Consider the following 24735-nt stretch of genomic DNA (forward strand, 5'->3'; position numbering starts at 1 on the left):
TTTTTGTCATTATCTATCTATCTATCTATCTATCTATCTATCTATCTATCTATCTATCTATCTATCTATCTATCTATCTATCTATCTATCTATCTATCTATCTATCTATCTATCTATCTATCTATCTATCTATCTGTCTGTCCATCCTTCAATTTCTATATCCATTTGTATGTCTATCCATCTATCTTATTATTTTTCTATCTATCTGTATGTCTGCTTAGCAGGGCAACTGAATTTACTTGGATTTTCACTGTGAACACTTTACATGTAGGGTTAGGCTAGTTGCATACTGTAAGTGCATCTGAACTATAAATATTTTAGTAGATATTTGTACTTGAAAACAAATCACCGTTTATGGAAATTATTTTTTATTTCAGTGTATTTCACTATGCGTGTGCGCATTTATACTTAGGTGACTGCACATGGAGTTTGATGGTCTCTGCAGTTGCCATCTTCCTTCCTGAGCATTATGTGAGACTGCGAGGTCAATACAGGTGATCCCTACTGCTGCTTATAGTGTGACAGTCAATTTACTTCCTGCTGGGTAGGAGTGTTTGTTTCCGTGTGTGTGTACACATCATACACTGTCCCACTTTCCAAGCAAAGCAAGGAGGTATTGTAGCCTGTTGCCTGAAAAACTCTGCTTGACTTGATGCACATGAGCACATATCTGCGATGTAGAAAATGCAGCTATCCTTCATCTAATAGTTTGTACCAGCTTTTGGTTTGACAAGACACTTGTATGTTTTGGTGAGGAGCACAGCAGGTATGAGAAAGTATTTCTGGGGCTTGCTTTTGCTTTTCCGCCTGAAGCTGAGCCTCAGGTATCAAGGATGACTTGGGAAACACGTCTGTTCCTCAGCGGGTCTGTGAAACACTACAGCAGATGTTCGGAAAGGGAAGGCTAAAGATGACGCTTACTGAATGGGGAGCACTGCAACTGAGGGTCCAAAAGAAAAGCTTGGCTTGGGGCTCAGTGGGTGAAAATACCAAAAAGTACTGGATACTGAGGCAAAGTTTCTTAATCAGGTCATATTTTACTTAAATAGTCTAACTTTTTTAGGCCTTTGAGGGGCCAGTATACACAGGACACAGAACCACTAGAGGGAGCACAACATAATTAAACAGAAGGTTCATTAGCATATATGCTAATGAACAACTCAATAAACCTGAGATTCTAATCCCGCCACACATTGGTCTGATTGGTCGACTGTTAAAAATTATACTGATGTGCTGAACTGGGTGTCAAACATTGATTTAATTTGAACGTTTTAGAAATGCTACGCTCATGACGCAAGACTGAAAAAACAGTGAAGGATCGACAAAGATGCCCTTCTGATGCACACATAAGAAAGTTAATGCAGAAGGAACCCAAGGCATTTCTCTATATAGTAATGTAGATAAGCAATAGGAAATGAACACAGTCAGAAATGTTGCAAGCCAGGCAAGTTGCAAGTCTTACTGTCCACATTATCATTACAGTCCAATGTGCTATGAACAACATTTGGCATTTCTAGAGATCATATGTGACCCTGGACCACAAAACCGGTCGTAAAGCCGTGGTCACACTAGACTTTGAGCATGCAAAATTTGTTCAGGCGGTGCTGCGAAAAGGGGCGGGAGCAGGATATGACATCACGTGCCAAAATATCCTCACTAGTCATAATTCTTTTCTATTTAAGTGATTATAATCAGTCACAAGTACAGTTAATAAAGTACACACACGCACACAAACAAATCTCAATCTATCTATCTATCTATCTATCTATCTATCTATCTATCTATCTATCTATCTATCTATCTATCTGTCTGTCCATCCTTCAATTTCTATATCCATTTGTATGTCTATCCATCTATCTTATTATTTTTCTATCTATCTGTATGTCTGCTTAGCAGGGCAACTGAGTTTACTTGGATTTTCACTGTGAACACTTTACATGTAGGGTTAGGTTAGTTGCATACTGTAAGTGCATCTGAACTATAAATATTTTAGTAGATATTTGTACTTGAAAACAAATCACCATTTATGGAAATTATCTTTTATTTCAGTGTATTTCACTATGCGTGTGCGCATTTATACTTAGGTGACTGCACATGGAGTTTGATGGTCTCTGCAGTTGCCATCTTCCTTCCTGAGCATTATGTGAGACTGCGAGGTCAATACAGGTGATCCCTACTGCTGCTTATAGTGTGACAGTCAATTTACTTCCTGCTGGGTAGGAGTGTTTGTTTCCGTGTGTGTGTACACATCATACACTGTCCCACTTTCCAAGCAAAGCAAGGAGGTATTGTAGCCTGTTGCCTGAAAAACTCTGCTTGACTTGATGCACATGAGCACATATCTGCGATGTAGAAAATGCAGCTATCCTTCATCTAATAGTTTGTACCAGCTTTTGGTTTGACAAGACACTTGTATGTTTTGGTGAGGAGCAGAGCAGATATGAGAAAGTATTTCTGGGGCTTGCTTTTGCTTTTCCGCCTGAAGCTGAGCCTCAGGTATCAAGGATGACTTGGGAAACACGTCTGTTCCTCAGCGGGTCTGTGAAACACTACAGCAGATGTTCGGAAAGGGAAGGCTAAAGATGACGCTTACTGAATGGGGAGCACTGCAACTGAGGGTCCAAAAGAAAAGCTTGGCTTGGGGCTCAGTGGGTGAAAATACCAAAAAGTACTGGATACTGAGGCAAAGTTTCTTAATCAGGTCATATTTTACTTAAATAGTCTAACTTTTTTAGGCCTTTGAGGGGCCAGTATACACAGGACACAGAACCACTAGAGGGAGCACAACATAATTAAACAGAAGGTTCATTAGCATATATGCTAATGAACAACTCAATAAACCTGAGATTCTAATCCCGCCACACATTGGTCTGATTGGTCGACTGTTAAAAATTATACTGATGTGCTGAACTGGGTGTCAAACATTGATTTAATTTGAACGTTTTAGAAATGCTACGCTCATGACGCAAGACTGAAAAAACAGTGAAGGATCGACAAAGATGCCCTTCTGATGCACACATAAGAAAGTTAATGCAGAAGGAACCCAAGGCATTTCTCTATATAGTAATGTAGATAAGCAATAGGAAATGAACACAGTCAGAAATGTTGCAAGCCAGGCAAGTTGCAAGTCTTACTGTCCACATTATCATTACAGTCCAATGTGCTATGAACAACATTTGGCATTTCTAGAGATCATATGTGACCCTGGACCACAAAACCGGTCGTAAAGCCGTGGTCACACTAGACTTTGAGCATGCAAAATTTGTTCAGGATGACTTGGGAAACACGTCTGTTCCTCAGCGGGTCTGTGAAACACTACAGCAGATGTTCGGAAAGGGAAGGCTAAAGATGATGCTTCCTGAATGGGGAGCAGGGACATTGCAACCGAGGGCCCAAAAGAAAAGCTTGGCTTGGGGCTCAGTGGGTGAAAATACCAAAAAGTACTGGATACTGAGGCAAAGTTTCTTAATCAGGTCATATTTTACTTAAAGAGTCTAACTTTTTTAGGCCTTTGAGGGGCCAGTATACACAGGACACAGAACCACTAGAGGGAGCACAACATAATTAAACAGAAGGTTCATTAGCATATATGCTAATGAACAACTCAATAAACCTGAGATTCTAATCCCGCCACACATTGGTCTGATTGGTCGACTGTTAAAAATTATACTGATGTGCTGAACTGGGTGTCAAACATTGATTTAATTTGAACGTTTTAGAAATGCTACGCTCATGACGCAAGACTGAAAAAACAGTGAAGGATCGACAAAGATGCCCTTCTGATGCACACATAAGAAAGTTAATGCAGAAGGAACCCAAGGCATTTCTCTATATAGTAATGTAGATAAGCAATAGGAAATGAACACAGTCAGAAATGTTGCAAGCCAGGCAAGTTGCAAGTCTTACTGTCCACATTATCATTACAGTCCAATGTGCTATGAACAACATTTGGCATTTCTAGAGATCATATGTGACCCTGGACCACAAAACCGGTCGTAAAGCCGCGGTCACACTAGACTTTGAGCATGCAAAATTTGTTCAGGCGGTGCTGCGAAAAGGGGTGGGAGCAGGATATGACATCACGTGCCAAAATATCCTCACTAGTCATAATTCTTTTCTATTTAAGTGATTATAATCAGTCACAAGTACAGTTAATAAAGTACACACACGCACACAAACAAATCTCACGTAATAGAAAAATCACATAAAATTACACGTTTCACTGTTGAAACGTACCATCTGCTCCTGTTTCCCTTGCCATCACAAACCAAGCCGCTTCTCTTTTTATGTGATTTTTGTAATCTTTTAAAGTTGTGTTGTATAAAACAGGATGATGCAAGTCATGCGACATTGCTAAAATTCCTCTATTTCTGTACCGAGAGGTCACTTTGTGACGTATTGATCTTCTATTGGTCTCACGCATTTACGTGAAATGAATTCACAGGTCAGAGTTCACTAAACAAGGGGCGGGAGCAGGATATGACATCACGTGCCAAAATATCCTCACTAGTCATAATTCTTTTCTATTTAAGTGATTATAATCAGTCACAAGTACAGTTAATAAAGTACACACACGCACACAAACAAATCTCATGTAATAGAAAAATCACATAAAATTACACGTTTCACTGTTGAAACGTACCATCTGCTCCTGTTTCCCTTGCCATCACAAACCAAGCCGCTTCTCTTTTTATGTGATTTTTGTAATCTTTTAAAGTTGTGTTGTATAAAACAGCATGATGCAAGTCATGCGACATTGCTAAAATTCCTCTATTTCTGTACCGAGAGGTCACTTTGTGACGTATTGGTCTCACGCATTTACGTGAAATGAATTCACAGGTCAGAGTTCACTAAACTTTAACTTTGCTACACAGCGAAATATCTTCGAACGGGCTTGCGTTTCTGGTCTGATGCATTCGCATGCTTATGAATGTCAATGGAACGAAAAGTCTAGTGTGACTGCGGCTTTAAGTCACACGGGCCAATTTTCAATTTCAATTATCATTTTCTTTTATGTCGAAAATCATTACGATATTAAGCAAAGATCACGTTTCATGAAGATATTTTGTCAATTTCCTACCGTAAATATATCAAAACTTAATTTTTTATTAGTAATATGCATTGCTAAGGACTTCACTTAGATAACTTTAAAGGTAATTTTCTCAATATTTAGATTTGTTTCAAATAGTTGTGTCTCGGCCAAATATTGTCCTATCCTAACAAACCATACATCAAAGAAAGCCTATTTATTGATATGTATAAATCTCAATTTAAAAAAAAATTACCCTTATGACTGGTTTTGTGGTCCAGTGTCACATTTTAGATGAATATTCTATTTTGTGACATCATATAACAACTAACGGCTCTTACCGGACCGTCGATTGATACACCAGGTCTTCCCGTCTCCGGTAATCCTCCATATGGGAGTAATTGGTATTGAACATAGCATCGTACGTAAAAATCTTCTGCTTAATAGTGCCTCCGTCTGTAACCTGTTGAGAAATAAGAATAAAACATTAATAAAAAGATGTGTCTTATAATGAAGTGGATACTCCATAGACCCCTATACATAAATAATGAGATGAGACAGTACAAGAGCTCGATGCCCACAGGCAAAGTTAGTGCTCACACTTTAAAATGATTCCATTGATCCGTTTAGAGTTATTATTGGTATATTATTTAAGAGCTCGTGAAGAGATTAATTTAAATGAGCTCTCGGAAACCTGCCGAGCATGGTGAAATCAGCGAGACACTTACATACATGGCATTAGGAATTTAGTGCACTATAAGGCCGCGATCTAATGATGACTGACGTTTTTGCTGTATTTTGTTGGTCTGCGGCACAGGAAAGGTAATGAAATGTGAAGAGATGTTGCAGAGGTGAGGGATATTCGCGGCACCATTGGCTCATTTCGCGTCTTTTTCCCCTCCCTGACGTTCTTGGCAAATGATGGAGAGCGGCTCTTTTTGCGCTAATATCCACAGGGGAGAGAAAGTCGCTTAGCATTTGAATGACTGTGATTTCTCGTCAGAGCACAGAAAGAAGAGGGAGAAAGAGGGGTGACAGATTTTAATGGAAGTGTTAATGCTTGCTTTTGAAGCGGGGGAATTGTTGGCAGGACAGGTGTCTTTCTTTCGGCGAACACTTGAGATGCTATCTACGGCCTCTTAATCTGCTCCCCCGGCGCTGTAAATCAGTCCTAGGTGGATTTGCGATTGGTTTTCCTCTGTGTGGGAAACAACAGTGCCACAAGGACAATGTTAAATTTGGTTTGATTTGAACAAACAATTCACGCTGCCCTCACAAATGAGTGTAGGTAGGCCACAATAACCTCTATTCCTCTAGAGATTCACACTGAATGCCTGCAGCCACTACAACACACAATGATTCATAATTGCTCAAATTCTCTTTAGAAAGGAATTATGGGCACAATGAATACAGGGGATAAACAATTCAAGCGTACAGCATAATGTTTACATAATGCATATCTGAAAACGCACAATAACAGTGAGCTATTCCAGAGCAATTCCAACATGATTTGATATATTTTAATACACCTGGAACAAGAGTCCATTTAAATGTGAAAGTGTGTGGGTTAAGAATATTTGTGAGTTCTTCCATCTCTTTGCGGTTACATTTGGAGGTCTGATACCTTAGAGTTGCAACTTTATTTCTAATAAAGCAGATAGTGTACGTTTATACATTATGTACCATACAATTATTTTTAAAAATCAGTAATATAAATACGCAACCTTCCAAAAATATATAAACCATAAGTATATTATTTTAGGCAGAAATATGATGACTATGATATGATGTATGATGAAAATACTTCTACAGAGAGACGTGTAGACGTGTCTGAGAAACAGGTCAGCAAAATGCTCATTTTGACAACCCAAGGAATGCTTTGGCATTGCACTTTGAGCACGACGATCACCCTGACCATTTGGCTGTCTTGTAAGCATGCAAGGGTCCTGCTACATTTGGCTACAGGTTTACAGGGAAGTGGGGACATTGAAAGGTCAGTCACTAAAAGCAAACCTGCGTTTGATAGTTGTGTTTTCCCCTCAGGTTGATCCTAGTCGCTTTTGTAGTTGACTCCAATAACGCTTAAAAAATGCTTTAAAAAGTGAAACGTAACATCGTTTCGGTCTGACATGTCTTGCAAAACATAAAGTGCTCCCAGTAGCTGAAGACAGATTCCTTTGGTGGATTCAGCTCTTGACTCAAGCATTGTTATGAACAGCCTGAGATGGGTCTACATGCAGTGCATTTCTTTCAATGTAATGCAGCAACCATTCAAAAGATTTATGAAAAACTGCATTCTGCCCTTTAGTGTACAACCATAACGTGAAATCACCTGTATCTTGTTTCATAAATCACAACTGCATTAGTGAAGCACAGAAGAAAAAAGCAAATGAGAAAATCGAACATACTGAATGAGTGTTTTTATTTTTTTGTACCTAAAACTTGTTTTTACCCTTTATGGAGACTCTGAAGAAAAATACAAATCTATAATTGTGGAGAGACACAAGGTGAAGGGTTTGCTCTGTTTACATGCATAATAAAATGAGAGGGTGCTTGTGTTTATTCAAGCACGTATGAAAATATTCGATAAGCAGCGAGTGTATGCTAAAAACAGCAAGCACATGATGAGTGGGAGAGGCAGAGTAAAGGTTCTGACATTCTCTCTGATAAATAGAAACGCAAAATGGGCCTTTCGAAAAAACAGACACTGTCACCCACTTTGTCATCATGACAAGAGAAGAGGACAGTAATGAGAACATCAAGAGCATGGTGGGAAACAAAAGGTGCCATTGTTCAATGGAATAGCATAAATGAAAAAAAAAATGAATAGCATGATGGGAATTCACATCTCATATAGTAGATGTTTGATAGGACATCAAGACCCTTTCAGATCAGTTTCCTGTGGTCTTTTTCTGTTCATTCTTAACTTCAAAATATATTTGAAATAAGTTGCATGCAATAAATTATGCATGACAATGTATTAGTTATCCAAATTGAAAACATACTGTATATGTTTCTTTTTAAATTACTTCACTTTTTCTTCCCAAAAGTTTTCCAAATATTTGATGTAGGTGTATCCACACTAATAAATAGAAATAGCTTTAAAATATATAAAGTAGTGCTTTATTTCAGAACAGTATATGATTTAAACAATTAAATTTTTTTTACTCTGCTCTGAAATTATTATTTTGAACATTTTGATTAAAATCCCCACAAAATGCTGATAGTTGATTTATTTCAGCAAACAAATATTTAAAAGTATTAAAAATGCATTTTCCTAATACAGCTATACTTTTAACTATTTAAAATATACACACATACTAGTCTCTCTCTCGCTTTCTTTACGAGTGTATAAAGACTTCTTTTAGGTCATTCATCTTAAAATTAATCAAAACTAATAATTTTTTGGAAATGTATGGAACAAATTCAATTGGTTTGTTCAACACTGTTGAAGACAATCATGCAAATATGGCAGGAAATGAGAGAAATGTAGCTGGCTCGCCTCCATGGCATGCTCATACATGTGGGCCTAATGAATTCACCTCGTAATCAAAATGGACCTGAACTCCCATGGAAAAGGACATCCATCATGCATGACTGTCCGCCCTGTTGTCTTGACGACTACCTCTGCTATGAGAATGTGGAAGGAGACAGGCAGACAACAGGAAACCAGATAAATGTGCTTTTATTGAGCAAAAAGGCCACATGGGGGGAAACGTACATCCAGCTCGAGGTAGTTTATTGAATCTGTTCCACATCAGAGACACGGAAGTACAGCAGTGGCCGTATACCATCTGGAGAGGAGGAAGAGAATCTGGGTGGGCGAGAACAATCTCCGCCTGTGTACCCACAATACACTCTAAAAGTAGGATACCTTGCTCATAGGTCCCTGTGTGATTCATTTGATTTTATTATTTTCTTTAACTTTTTTTCCATTTTAATGTTCCTAGATTACTTTTTTCTGTTTTAATTTTAATAATTAAAAAGAAAATCTTCAGAAAAACTGTGTTTCTGTTTTAATTTTCTGGATTTATGATTTGGTACAAAATTATTATCAAAAACGGTGGTAATCAAACAAAGGCATAAAACATTAACAATTTAATTAATCTTTCAAATGATATTAAATGAAAATTTAACAATTCATTTTACTTTTAACAAACATATTTCTACAGGTTTACTGATATAATAAAAACATGGAAGAAATTTTTCATTCTGCTGTACAATAGTAATATATTTGTGTCACAATTTCTTCAAGCTAAACCAAACTTTAATTTTGACAGGCTATCGTTAAGACCTTTGACGACGATAGTTTTATCAAATGAAATGCTGATTTTCCACATCACAGAAATCATAGTGTCACGCTGAATTCATGCTCTAACCAGCATCAGACAGCAGATATCTAGTCATATTCATTTTATGACAGACATGCCTGCGCTTTAATCAGTCAACTTTGATCAGTGCCACGTTACAGAAGGGTGCAGCCAAGCAGGCAAACAGGATCAAGAGGGGTTGGAGAAGGGTGCAACCTACAAGGGTATGAGCTGCTGAGGCTGAGGATCCCTACAGAGTGTAAACAATGCATGCCGTCTGCTGCGGTTCCACATGGAGGCCCTGGCCTTCTCCCTACCTTCACTCAGCTCACTTCAGCAGAGTGGCACCCCATCCCTCGGGCCTAACTGAGCTGTGGTTTTTTATAGAGCACTCCTGAATCACTTTCTGCAGCCTGAGGAAACACACATACACATTCACATAGACACTCAAAGGCTTAATCCGATCGTGACCTTAGATCACTTCCACAGCCTCACTGAAAATGAAGCTTCAGGTAGTAGCAGAACTCACATACATTTCATCATACTGTATGGCCACCAGTTTACTTTGGTTTATCCAATATGTTCAGCTGAAAGGAGACAAACTGATCAGACGCAAGTCAAATAAACAAACAAATACATATTTATTTTTTTAAGAAATTAATATTTTTTATGCAGCAAGGATGTATTAAACTGATCAAAATTGCCAGTAAAACATGATGTCACAAAAGAGTTACATTTTAGAATTTTTTTTATGTTTTATTCATCAAAAAATCCTGAGAGAAAATAAATGTATTTTGGCTACATAACTGTTTTCAATATTGATAATACTAAGAAATGTTTCCTACACACCAAATCAGCATATTCAAATGATTTCTAAAAAATCATGTGTCACTGATGACTGGAGAAATGGCTGCTGAAAATTCAGCTTCACTATCACAGGAATAAATCATTTTTAATAAAACGATATATTAAAAACTGCTATTTAAAGAAAATACCATATTATAATTTTTAAATCAAATTAATGCACCCAAAGTGTGCGTAAGAGACTGCTTTAAAAAAAATAAAAAATCTTGCTGACCCTAAAATTTCAAAGAATAGTGTATATGTATAGAAAATGGATTGCTGTTCTTTCCCCCTAAACTGTTTTGCCATTTTAGGATACACCCACTGCTGTCATCCTTTCAGATATGTGGTCGAAAACTCTTCCCTTTGTTTTTTTTTTTTCTTCTATTCCCATCTCCGAGCATCACTTAACTGGAGTTTGGACTCGCTCTACGACCACCCCTATTCTAATCCATTATTTCATAATCTGAGAAAGGTTGACAGGCCTAAAATTAGTGATTTGACAGCAAATTATTAACCCACATAGCACACACTTAAATCATACGTATGTTGATGACATGACAGACAGATAATCTTGCTCTCAACTTGTTTCTTCTAAAGATTTAAGGCAATCTCTGCATGCGGTTTAGCACTCTAAACAAACATAGCCATAGGGGGTGCACAGTCCCTATAGAATATTTGCAGCAGCACTCCTCTCTCTTCCTTTGTATGTTCTCCAAATATTGTACATCCAGCAGTCAATCTAGTCTTGTGTGCAAAGTATACAAACCCCTGCAAAACATGCTGTCTTAGCCTGGGTACGAAAGCTTTTGTAAACAGCTTTTATTTGCCATGAACCTGCTTTCATCTAGTGAATGGTGACCAGACTACGTAGTACTACCACTTACATTTTTAAATTGAAGGAGCATTATGGCCCAACTAGTGGAACATGGCACTAAAAAGCCAAGTGTCATGGATGTGATTCCCAGAGATGTATGAGTACATACTATATATATATGTTTCACCGCTTGTATCACTCCACTTGTGGTATTTCTCACAGCGAGTGTCATGGCAGATGCACAAATCCACTATAGTTTTAAAAATAATAGTTTTTGTGTCACAAGGTTTTTTTTAGGCAAAAATGTACTTAGACTTCAAATATGTGTTTTTTTAATAAAGATAACATTTATTTGAAAATTTACTTTAATCTTTTTGGAGATGTGAGCTCCAGGGCGTCACCGGCCGTTCTCTTCCGACCGTTTTCTGGAATTTGCCATTGGCTCTGATGTCTCTATAGTGGTTAAATATGAAAATATTACAGTGGGGAAAAAAAGTATTTAGTCAGCCACCAATTGTGCAAGTTCTCCCACTTAAAAAGATGAGAGAGGCCTGTAATTTTCATCATAGGTATACCTCAACTATGAGAGGCAAAATGAGAAAGAAAAATCCAGAAAATCACATTGTAGGATTTTTAAAGAATTTATTTGCAAATTATGATGGAAAATAAGTATTTGGTCAATAACAAAATTTAATCTCAATACTTTGTTATATACCCTTTGTTGGCAATGACAGAGGTCAAACGTTTTCCGTAAGTCTTCACAAGGTTTTCACACACCGTTGCTGGTATTTTGGCCCATTCCTCCATGCAGATCTCCTCTAGAGCAGTAACACCCGTGGTGAGTCGAGGTCCCCGCTGTGCCGAGTACAGTGAGAGGCGTGCTGAATGAATTTCACGCTGCACATGTCAGATGCCTCCTCCCTCCCGGCTATGACACTGAAAGGGATCTGCCTCTCTGCAGGGCTTTCACAGATGCCATGGGATGGGTTATCCAGTTAAACACAGACACAAAACCATCCCACCGCATGCAGCTGATAGGTGCCATTATAAACCGCATCTTCAAGGTGCAGAGCTGTCATGTGCATGTCTTGCATAAGAATATTTGTGACAGGCTCAGTGCATTTTGTGTGTCATAACAAATAAAACTACAGTAATGAGGCGCATAAGCAGTCAAAAGTACACGTTTCATATATTTTTATATCTATTCAGGGCGCCCACCTTGTTAACACTTGTCAAACGGGCCACCTTATAACTTGATATCTGCCTAAGGTAAAACCCAAAACCGTAATGAGGAACTAATGTGTATGCATGAAAAAGGAAAAAAAAACAAGATGGCCATTGGGGTGATAAATATTCCTCTGCCCCGATGTGAGTGTCACATGCTCTAGGCATGCTGTCACTCATTTCCATTCCAAGACCACCAGGGAGGACAGAGCAGTGATTGGATGAGGCATTCTCTGGCAGATTGGAACTCTGGGATCTAAACTCATGCTGCCAGACATGTTCTAGCTCCAGTTGAGCCCAAATCAGGGCAGATGAGAACATCTGAACTGCTCCGGTTTCACAAGGTCAAGCCAAAGGCCAGATAGTTGCCACAAAAAGTATTTAGACGCTTAAGCCATGCTTAAAAATTTATGAATGTCAATGCATTAGATGACAAAATATCAACCCAAGTGGCACTTATTTGAAAGGAAGACAGCTTCCAGCCGCTTAAAATGACTCTGGGACAAGTTGGTGAAAAGTAATGGCAAAAAATGGCTCAGAAAAGTTTTTTTTTTCCCCATAATTTTTTGCTTGTTTAGATTTGCCACTTGGTGTGATATTGAGCATAACATTTAATAAATTGTAATTTTATGGTTTATTTTGGATTGTTTAGCCTTTAATTTTAATGCTAATCATTTTTTATTGTTTATAATAAAAGTAAAAACTATAATATATCAGGAGAGTCAGAAGAGGTGATTGGGGGCATTTTGCTTGTTTAGAGATGCACTTAGTGTGATGTGAATCTAATGCAATGAAATGTATATATGTAAAAACAATTATGTATGTATATATACAGTATATATATTAATAAGCAAAATATTTAAAATGTTTACAGTTTTAAAAAGATAATTTTTTCATATAAAAATGTGCCTGATAATTCAACCAAGGCATCAGTAAACTATTACTATTTATGCTTCTGTCACCTCTCTACTGGAACCATTCCTCACTTGAAAAAGCTTCCACATAACTGATAGTCTTTGGTTTTCAGGTTTCCACTGCTTTTTTCTACTCCCACTGACAATGTTTAATAAGATTTAAATCTGGAGACTGTACATGTCACTCAAGAACCTTCTACGAAAGACCCCTGAACAAAGCTTCAGTAGATTTGGATGTATTCGTTGGGATGGTTGCCCTGCTGGAAAGTCCTGTGTTCATCAGCTTCAGTCTCTGCACCGATGACATCACAATCTTCACATTACTCAATAAAACAACTTCTCTATAGCTTTTGTTTGAACTCTTTTCACTTGGCCATATTTGCTACTGAACCTTAGCACACAAATTGGCTAAACAAATTAGAAATATGTAAGACACATAAAAAAGTAGAAATTATACAATTTAAATACAACATGAAGTGCATCTTAAATGCCCAGATACTTTTTTTTGTCAACACAAAAGCTGTCGCAGAAAAAGTAATGTGAGACTTTTTGTCTTCTAAGGAGCAAAAAAATAAATAAGAAGGGTACATTTAATATAGAGAACATCCACGCTGATTATAATGCTGGGGATGTGCTGTCTGGGGCATACATTAACCTACTGCTTAAGGACAATGTAGACCAAGGGGAAGGCTAAAAGAGGCTGTCTTGTTCTGCCAGAAGGACATCATGCATGAGGTCCAATTTCCCACAAACCAGGGAAGGCAGGAAGCATTCCCTGGCCTCATGTTAATAGTAATTGGGGACTTCCTTACAGAGACTTTTATTCATTTCCTGTCAAATTAAGTGCCACTGGGCTTGTGCCTCTAGAACACTTCATCTCTAGGAAAACTATACGCACCAAAAAACAAACACACTCATCTATTCCCCCACCCATATCCACCTACACACTTAAAAAAACAAAAAAAGAGCATGTTATATAAGTTTTAGTCAATGAGGAGACAAAAACACGTTATGTAAGCATCACACTGCAGTAGGAAAACAAAGTTTTGACTGAAGGACAAGGTGACAATGGACTACAAAAAGGGGACACAGAGAGAGCACTGGGAGAGATCACCCTTAATCATTTGGGCCAGAGAGAGCACGCATGGGTTATCTGAGGACATGAAATCCAGATTTCCAGAAAATACATTGAAACTTGAACTTTAACTGTACTGTATATTTATGCACACTTTCCATCAAAGAAGGAGATAAGGAATTGGAAATAAGGGATTTTCTACAATCACATTACTTCTCAAAATAATAAAATTAAATTAAATAAATATTATTATTATATTTTTAGTTTTATTTTGGGGTTTGGGAGAGCATACAAACGCATTGCGTCCATGGCGTCAGGACAATAATTATTCAGTTGATCTGTCATTTGAATATATCATTTTATCCTCCTGCAGATGCGAACAGGCAGGGGTGGGAGCGAGAGCCAGCAGGCAGATAGTCCAGAAGACATTATGGGCCACAGCAGATCCTGTGTGTCTGCATATGTTTGGAGCGTTCCAGAAGAGACTGTGTCTTTGCTCTACACCTGCCCCTCTGGACAGGACTCTCACCATCTGGATCTGGTGGTGACATGGCTAAAGAAGAGATCACGTGAATCATGCAAAGCTAGCATAAGCATGACAATATTAACTTTAAAAATGTCAGTCTCAGCTGAAAATATTGCACTGCTTTTAGCGAGAATAGTGTATAATACTGTATATAATAGCAATAGCAATGTTCACGTGAGAAGAGAAGAAATTGTTGAATAAAGTTGTTATTTTAGTTTTCTTTGCGCACAAAAAGTATTTTTGTGGCTTCATAAAATTACGGTTGAACCACTGATGTCAAACGGACCATTTTATCGATGTCCTCACTACCTTTCTGGCCCTTGAATATGGTAATTACATCACTGTTTATGCAGGGTCAGAAAGCTCTCAGATTTCATCAAAAATATCTTAATTTGTGTTCTGAAGATGAACGAAGGTCTCACAAGTTTGTATCAACATTAGGGTGAGTAATTAATAACAGAATTTTCATTCTGGGGTGATTTATCCCTTTAAATAAATCAGTAATATACATTGCAAGTGACATTTGATGTTGACTTCAAAACAAAAAGCTCTTCTTGTTTCTCTATCTAGTGTGCCTATTCTACTTTATTTGTACACATATATCTTGTTTCAACTACATTGTAATGTTAACACACAGGAACAAGCATATTTTTGTGTGTAACATCTCTCTTGACTCTCTAAAACAGTCCTGTAATGTTATGTTTGAGAAAAGACAGAAGCAATTTCACCATGAACTTCCTGTGTAACATTCCAGTTTTTGGTTCCACCTAGGCATCGTTCAGAGACAGGCTTATCAGTGATCCAGAGGAGGTCAAAAATCTTTATTTTCTGATGACGAGGTGTCAGGCAGGTTACCAAGGATTAACATACATATTTTAAGTAATCATTTCTCCCTTTTCCTGCACAGCGACAAATAAATAAATAAATAAATAAAAAGAGTTTATCCTGAGATGAAGCCTTCAAATATTCATCAATCTCGCATACTGAGCAATGAGGCTTATTTTATACTTCTCTTAATACCAAGCGCAGTGTGATATTACTTATTTACTTACTTGACAAACCTCACAGACGGAACAGACGGTGGCCCATTACAAATCATTTAGGTGTGCAGTGTGACTTTATCTCCACCAACTGAACTGCACTTGACACAGTTAGTTACGGAACAAAAACCTTCATTCAATATTAAATCTATTCCTTGTCTTTTGATGCAAGTTTTCCACCATGTGTCAAATCTGGTTTTCCAACGTTTTTCTGTTTGTCATGTGGTACTGACATCGCTGCGCTAGCTGGATCGTAATGCGTTGTGGCAGCTGAAGGGAGGCTTCAAAGGGAACTTCTAAAATGGAGTGTAAGAGGGAAGCTTTCAAAGATAAACCAAAAACGTCATCTGTACTCAACGAGCGTGTGAAAAAGATTCCGTCGTGAACGGCTTCCATAAGATTTCTCATTGCAAAAGAGGGCACACGGTGTCATGTTGAATTTGATCAAAACTTTTTTAAGGATGCAGCCTTGGCCAGAGCTCAATGTGACACTCTAATAGGTGCTAATTTTACCAGTCAAATTTACTCTTGATTCATAAACTAATACTGTATACTACTAAACACATTCCTTTATTTAAAAGGTTAAATATTGTATAATTAAAAATGAAATTAAAACAAAGGCATTTGGCCTTAAAGTATTGCTCAATTAAATGATCCGATATCCTTTACCGCATGATTTTTAGATATAATAGATTAATAGCCTGCTAATTCAATGCAGAGAGGCAGGCCTGTAATTAAAATTAGCGGTACAATTTCCTTTTATTTCTCTAGGCCTAACTTTGTGTTCATGTTCGATTCTAAAGAGCTTATTATCCAGCCAAGAACCATTAGTGGTTTCCTCTTTTTCTTGTCAATATCATATTTAAAATAATATTAGCAACATAATAGACTACAGTGGCTCTATTAGGCTGCTTTTACTCAGCATGCTGTAAAGACTAAATGTTTTAATACATGTAAATTCTTGTTATATTCACTGTAAACATGCTGTAACTGACTTGTGTTTATATTAAATCAAGATAAAGAAAAAATAAATAAATGTACCTCTGTTCTCTAAAGGGGTCAACACCTTCGAAACATTTAATAAATGAAATAACCCCCCAGGGTAAACAGAACAGAACCAACATAAATGTATTTCAGATATTGTTAAAGTTCTATATTTTTTGTATACATTTTAGAATTATACAACATTATACAAAGGAAAATCAGAAGGCTGAATCCCGACTGACAGAGGAGGAGTTGGGGATGGAGGAGCTTAAGTACCTATTGAGCAATGCGAAAATTGCTGATAATACTGAGGGACCTTATATATGAATGCTTAGATAGGTGTCGTATTCCCATAGGTAGATGGGGATCAGCTGAGAGTCAGCTGATGTGAGCTTGACTAACGTGACCTGCCAGAACTAACGCTATGCTTGATATATACACAGTATATATATACAGTATATATATATATATATGAAGTGAAGATGGTGTTCACAGAGCGTGGGAGTATTGCACAGAGTATGTGTCAAAATGCCTGTCTTTTGCCTGAAGTATCCTCATAAACACAGTAATTTAGGACTTAAGTGAAAGCAAACAGCTGAGAAAGAAAACACATTTGTAACAGTTTATTGGATCCAGGCAGCTCTTAAAGTGACAGCAGTCTAATATTCCTGCTGTCTGTCTTTCAAGGTTATCAAACAACAAAAGAGAGAAAAACTCTCACTATTCTTGACTAAATCACTTTTGTAACTTTAATAAGAAAAACAAATATATTTAATTTACAAAGTTACATACATTTGATTACTTTATACAATGTATGTAGCATTTCTTAGTTATTTATTCTATGTAGTTTTTGCCCTATTGTTTGTTAGTTTCTTATTCTTATTTGACTGTTTACTTGTCTTCAGTGTGCCTGATTTATTTATTTTATTTTAATTTAGACTAGTATTATGTTTTTTTTTGTGATATTGACACTGTTGACAAGAATTATGACATTTCTATGGTAACAAAAAATTACTCATATCGTTATATAAGATTTTGGTCATATCGCCCACCCCTAATATATAGTAAAATATAACACAAGCTGACATAAACATCACTTCGGAGCCAGCAAACAAAGGGAAACTAAATGAACAGTTTACTTTCTACACATTGGCAGAACCTATCTAGATTCTTTCAAAGTGTATTTAGTGACCTCTGACCTCCTAATCTTCATTTTAAACATTACATGAACCCTTCCTGACTTTCTATAATGAGTTTGTTGTGCTAGAATTTTCACTAGTACAAAGTCAAATCTTTTTGAGGGGCCATGTTTATCAGCTCTTTCTCTCGGCAGGTAACGCTGCTGCCTACCAAAATAGAGATATTTTCGACACTGTTAAAATTGAATGCATAACCCCGCAGTTGATAATATCACATCTTCCTGCCACATGCCAGGTAAATTCTGTAAATGGCACCCTACCACTCTGAGCACTCGGTTGGACACTTTAGCCGGTAATAAAATGGCTGTTTTGCAGTAGTAGGTAGAACTGAGTAAATGTGTGCTCTGACAAATAACACAGCACCTAGAGCACTATCGCGCCTCCCGGTCTATCTCTATTATAGACTTTGCCTTGATTAAAATAATTGTTCTCCGGTGGCAATATGCTAATTAACAATATTGGACTTCTTATTAATATTGCTGACTTCTCAGAGCACATGAGCTTGACAGGTTTAACAGAATATTAATTGTTTGTGGCAGTTTACATGAGTACAAATTGAGCAGTCTTAACATGTTAACCAATGAAACTCAGACGCTTACCCAGGCGCTGTTAATTAGCACTGTCAGGCTAGAACTATCGAGATTATTTCAGGTGCACCATTCAATGTGCCAGTCAAATTTGTTGTTCCTTCACGTTTGAGATGTGTGGTGTATTTGCATTCTGTGATATGGGTTTGTAGCCTCACACGGTAATTTCCCTGCGGGGCTTGACTTAATGTCCTATTCCCATACTGCAGAAAAAAAAGAAGGAAACGCCATAGCCTGCGGATAGAGGTTCAGCCATGCTGCTGTCAGAAACGCATAATGAGTCCTTAGTCACAGCCGAAGAAGTGCTGTGTTGACGTCCTTCACGAGAAGAGCTTCTCTTTGGACTCAGACTAATTGTTTTCATGTGCTGTTTATTTTACCTTGAATTATTTTTGATTTCCTTCTATCTTTGACAATAAAACACTGTATTCTGTCTTCTTCACTCACTTTTGATTTCTGCCAACACATTTCTCCTATTTGTATAAATTTACTCGTTTTTGAAGCATGTTTGCACATACATATAATATTTCAGGTTTTCTGAGGCATGCTTTTTATGAAAGTCTCTGAGGAGGCGTGTGGCACGCTTGCCATTTTCCTCTGCACACATAATTTATGTTCTTTCCTTTCTTCACACAAAATGAAAATAAATGAAAGAGAGAGAGAGAGAGAGAAAATAAAATAAAAAAACAAGAACACTGTTGGCCTGTGAAGGACCCAGGTGTCTAGAGAGAAAAAAGTGCATGGACTTTTTTCTGCTCCTGAAGACACATTTTACAGTCCTGACACAGAAATGAAAGCTATAATGGCTTTGATTTCACCATTAAAAGAACAAAACAACAACAGGCACTTGATGCTCACAGGATATCTCAGGTCAGGATGTTCTATGTCTATTCAATTTCTGACCCAGTCTCGCTAGGATCTATAATGCTGCCAGTTACTTTCACACTAAACAATGCGACAAGCAGATACAAGGATCCCTTGTAAGCCATTTTGACAGCAAAACACAAGCTTGTTATATTCCATCAATCCTCATGAACCTAAATATTTTGTGTTGTTCTGCTTCCAAACCCCCTACTGTCTCTTTGCGGCAGCTAATTTGTTGTCCAGACACGAAACTGTCTGGGAAAGCTTGCTTGAGCAGTTATGGTGTTGAAAGATGCTGAGAGAAATGTGGGCTAATGGTTTCTGGTTGGAGGGGGGAACACTTGGGAGCATGTCGAGGCATAAATGTTTACATTCTCGTGGCACTGGAGACAGAGAGGACATGGCCTTGATGCTTGCAACTTGCGAAGTGCTTAAAAACCCCGGGCGAGCTCAACACAAACCTCTCATTGTTGTAGTGATGACGGAGTGATACATGAGGCACGTTTAATAAAAAATAAGCTTCTGAGCTCAGGGGATTTCAAGGCCCTGTGATCAAGTAGTGTGGCTTAAAACACCATCACACGGTGGTGTAGAAAAGGGACAGAGGCACATGGATACTTCCTTCGAAATCTTCCTACTTCCCCTCACTATTGTATATCTTCTCTCATTATTCTGCGTTTTCGTGTACAGCGCACCTCTCTTGGAGTCTGCAGCGGGTGAGGGGGCTGTCAAAATGAAAGCATGAAGAAAGCTATTGTTTCCTCGCCGTGCACATGCCCAGGGAATAGAAACTCGTATATGCAAGAATCACAGACTGAAAGAGTAAAAATCCACATGAAAAAGAGAGGAAGGATCAGAAGGAAAATATGAAGTGTGCCATCAGAAAATGGGCGTTATTTAAGTGTTACGTGCTGTTGGGCTTCTAATGGCCTAAATTTCCAACCCCACACACTAGGGCTCTCTTCCAGGACTTGCCCACATAGGATGCATATAAAGGCATAATTATGCTATCTTCTAAGATATGTTTTATGCCCAAATGCTAAAGCATCAGTGCATGTAGCACAACTCACAGATAATCCTAGAAAGTGTTGCAGCTGGCTCCCTTAAAAGCCATTCCAAATGGCAGATTATAAATAAGAAAATGGTAACTATAAATAATATTCCAAAACTGAAAATTTAATTAAAAAGCAAAACATCAAAATGAAATGTAATGTTTTATGCTGGTATGTTGCAAAAAATAGCAGCAAAGAAAAGTGACTGAGTATAAAAACAGCTGTATTCAAAAAAAGTAGTGAAATCAAATTAAAAAGTAACTATTTTATGATAACATGTTCTTATGCAATTTAAAATAATAAAAAATAAAATACAATATACACAAAAATACTTCTGTATTTGTGTGTGTATAACTTTTATATAATATATATATAACTTCTAATTTCTGTATTTTTTGCTTATTAGAAAATTTTGCTGTTTTCAATGTCCAATAAAAAGTGCAATCACATAAAAGTTGACTATTTATAGTAAGATAAGCTAAGAGTGCAATAAATAGTACACAAATAAAGTTAATATTTTATGTTCATTAGAATAGTGAGATGTTTGCTCACTAGTGAGAGGTTGCAGTTAGCATGACACTTCAAAAGAGAGCTGTTAGCTAAGCTGCAATAACATGTCGCTTGTCATAGAGACATCATTCGTAACAGCTCAAGCTTTGTTGTTTTCTCACAGGTTAATGGCTCTATGAAGAATCGATACGTAAAGCATTTGGGTGATACGTGATACAGTGCACAATCGGGAAGATACATGGAAACAGAAGAAACATGACCCTCGAGGAATGGGACTAACTAACTGTCCCTTGCAAGGCTTGCAGCAATAATGAAAAGCTATCCTGAGTGCCCCTCTAAGACACTAAATAAATCACTCTCACTACTACAACGAGGCACCACGCCGGCCCACAGGGAGAGACAGAGAGGGAGACATGCATTATTTACCAACAGAAACTGCAATATGAACTGCTTTTCCCTGGCCTGGATCTGTTTCAGCTGCATTGTGCTATGCCAACTGTAGAACGTCAAGGAAACTGTGGGAGAGTGGGAAATGGGAAAGGAAGAAAGATAGATGGCTAAATGTGCTGCGCGCTGGAGAATCTGGATGTTACTGTCTTTGTTTATCTCCCACAACAAGTTCAGGGAGGCTGACCACTATGCTATTACGCTATGTCAGATGTCCTAAGTGGCACAGCCACAGTTTCACAGCAAATCAAATCAGACAGAGCAAAGATCCCTTGAACAAACTTTTGTCCCATGAGAAAATACAACTGTATTGTCATTGCCGCTGAAGTGTAACAGACATCCTTTTTTTTTGCTCGTTATATCTCAAAAACCCAGATTTGCTCGCTCTCTTTCCTTTTGTCTCTCTGCACTTTTTTTGCCCTTGCTGTCAGTGAGATCACTGTAATCAGTGGATTTCTAAGGATGAATTATTTGAGCTGCAAAGCTGTTTAAATCTTATTTTTTTATGGTTGTCTTGTATCTACACTACTGAAACAGTGAGGATTTTAATATTCACAAACTTTTCTAATCAATGTTCTGCCAAAAAATGTCAAAAAGTGTTAGCTTAACTAAATATTAACCCAGGATATTTCTTTCATTACCACTAAATAAAAGTTTATGCAGTATAATGTGCTAAATACTGGCTTGAGAATGACTTATAAAGAAACATATTTTTAAGTGATATGTATTTAAATAATATAAATAAATAGACAAATGTATTATTTTATAAAGTATAAGCAAAAATTTTTTTTAATTATTATTTTTTAATTTTGCCAACAAGCAAAGTAAGGAAAGTCAGAGTATTGTTGATGGTTAGCTTATAGTGAAAAGTCCAGGAACATGGACAGCGATCCAGGCCATAGGAGCTGTACAGGTTACCCTGGGAATGGCTAATGCTATTGATACTTGCACTTCATAGTTATTTTCCTTCCAGTGCTGAAGCAATTAATTTCACTGAACCAGTGAAAAGAAAAAACAATGACAAAGCTGGCCAAGATAGGACAAACTGCCATCCCGCAAAGCATGTTTTACACCACACACTTACATGCTTGAGTGAATCAAGAAATAATGTCTTACAGAGTTGGTGTCGGTGACGGTGAGTCAGATTTCGTGCTGAGTGCCAAGGCTGATAGGAGGAAATAGATGCTAAGAGCTACACTTTGTTTGCTGAGTAAGACGTCACTGACCCTTGCCACTGTCAGACAATTTTTGTCTGTTCTTGAGGGAAACTGGGGAGATTGAATCGATCTCTTGTGACACACGCTGTCGGTTTCTGAATGTTTTCTTCCCTTTTTGCTTACAAAAAATATATCTTTCTTTAAAAGTAGACAGTGTTGTATTCAATAAGTACAATTCAGCATTTTCACAAACAAAGCTTTCAACTGAAATCAATGCAAAACTAGAGCTCAATTTTGGAAACTTAATACCAAGCACACACTAACAAACTGACAAAAGATACACTGTGCGTGTTATTGTTTTTTTTTTTTACAGCTTACTGCATTCTTTACACACAAATTGTCAGTTTCGGATATTGAATCCATTTGAAACCAGCCTGAAATCAGTTTGAAATAGGGTCGCACAATAAATATAAATAAAATAAATTGTCTCTACGTATGTAATCATGGTTCCCCGAGGGAACGAGATGCTGCGTCGAGATCACTTTGGGAACGCCCCTGCGTCTCATTCCCTCGAGGAACCAGGGTTACATACGTAACCTAGAGACGTTCCCCTTCAGGGACTCGAGCTGCTTCGAGATCACTTTGGGAACGAGAATACCCACTGCGCCATACTACCAAGTCCCTGCCTGTGTGTGTATCTTGCGAGCACATCACGAAGAGAGAACTTGGGAACCTGGGGTAGATGCCAGGTCTAGGTTGTAAAAGCGGACAAAAGTGTGCAGAGAATAATGTCCTACACAAATGTCCTGCAAGGCCACACCCCAGTTGAAAGCCTTGGAGGCCACCATACTCCTGGTCGAGTGCGCTCTGACCCCCATAGGTGACGGGAGGCCAGATGACTCGTAGGCTAGTGAGATGGCCTCGACCACCCACCTACTCATGGTCTGCTTGGTTGCTGGAGAGCCTTTCTTTGGCAGACCAAAAACAAACCAATAGCTGATCTGCCTTACGCCACGGGGCAGCTCTGTGTGCGTAAGCGTCCAGTGCTCGAACTGGAGAGAGCAGATTAAGCCTTTCTTGGCCTACTTCCTGGAACGGAGGAGGACAGAATGCCTGAAGTACTATGGGCCCTAGTGAAGAAGTGGGCACCTTAGGGACATACCCAGCCCTCGGGTAAAGGAATGCCCTAACCAAAAATTCGAGGAGGGACACCAAGTCCGAGAACCATACTCAGGCCGGCCAGAACGGGGCTACTAGCAACAGACGGACCCCATCCCGGCGTACCCTCACCAGAACTCCCTGGAGCAGAGCGATCAGGGGAAAAGTGTACAGACGAAGCCTTGGCCACGTCTGCACCATGGCATCCAGCCCCAGTGGAGCTGGATGTGTGAGGGAGAACCAGAGTGGACAGTGTGTCGTTTCCTGCGACGCAAATAGATCCACTTCCGCATGGCCAAATTCCCTCCAAATGAGCTCCACCACCTCGGGGTGGAGCCTCCATCCCCCGGGTCTTAGCCCCTGTCTTGACAGGATATTGCCCCCTGATTTAGATACCCAGGGATGTAAACTGCTCTAGAGAGAGGAGCTTCCCCTGAGCCCAAATAAGGATCTGGCACGCAAGCTTGTACAAGGGGCGTGAACGCAGACCCCCCTGCCGACTGATGTAAGAGACCACCGATGTGTTGTCTGTGCGGACAAGCACATGATGCCCCCTTAGGTCTGGAAGGAAGTGTGTTAGAGCTCGAAACACGGCCAGTATCTCCAGGCAGTTGATGTGCCAAAAGAGATGATGGCCTTCCCACAGACCCTGGGCAGAGCAGCCACTCATGAACGCTCCCCAGCCCGTGAGAGAGGCATCCGTCGTTAGCGTTACGCGATGACAAGGAGCCCCTAACATCGGGCCTTGAACCAGGAACCAACGTTTCTTCCACATGTCTAAGGCATGTAAGTATCACCGCGTGACCTTGATCATGCGAAGCGGATTCCCCCTCGGGGAAAATCCCTTGGTTCTGAGCCACCAATGTAAGGGTCTCATGTACAGCATGCCAAAAGGTATCACGTTGGATGCTGCTGCCATCAGGCCCAACAACCTTTGAAACTGTTTGACAGTGAGTGACTGGCCTTCTCTTACTCTTGTGACTGTCGTGAGGATTGACT

At 38.6% G+C, this 24735-nt stretch overlaps 1 protein-coding gene across 1 annotated transcript in view; it reads right to left on the reverse strand.

Moving 5' to 3' along the window:
* Positions 1-24735, reverse strand: part of LOC107581463 (immunoglobulin superfamily member 21-like) — a 107488-nt gene that overhangs the window by 56836 nt on the left and 25917 nt on the right. The window contains exon 2 of the mRNA XM_016267036.1: positions 5371-5492. Coding sequence (XP_016122522.1) covers positions 5371-5492 — 122 coding nt within the window. The remainder of the gene's footprint in view (positions 1-5370; positions 5493-24735) is intronic.

Source organism: Sinocyclocheilus grahami, unplaced genomic scaffold (assembly GCF_001515645.1).
Source record: "Sinocyclocheilus grahami isolate Dianchi unplaced genomic scaffold, SAMN03320097.WGS_v1.1 scaffold3.1, whole genome shotgun sequence".
Lineage (NCBI taxonomy): Eukaryota > Metazoa > Chordata > Actinopteri > Cypriniformes > Cyprinidae > Sinocyclocheilus > Sinocyclocheilus grahami.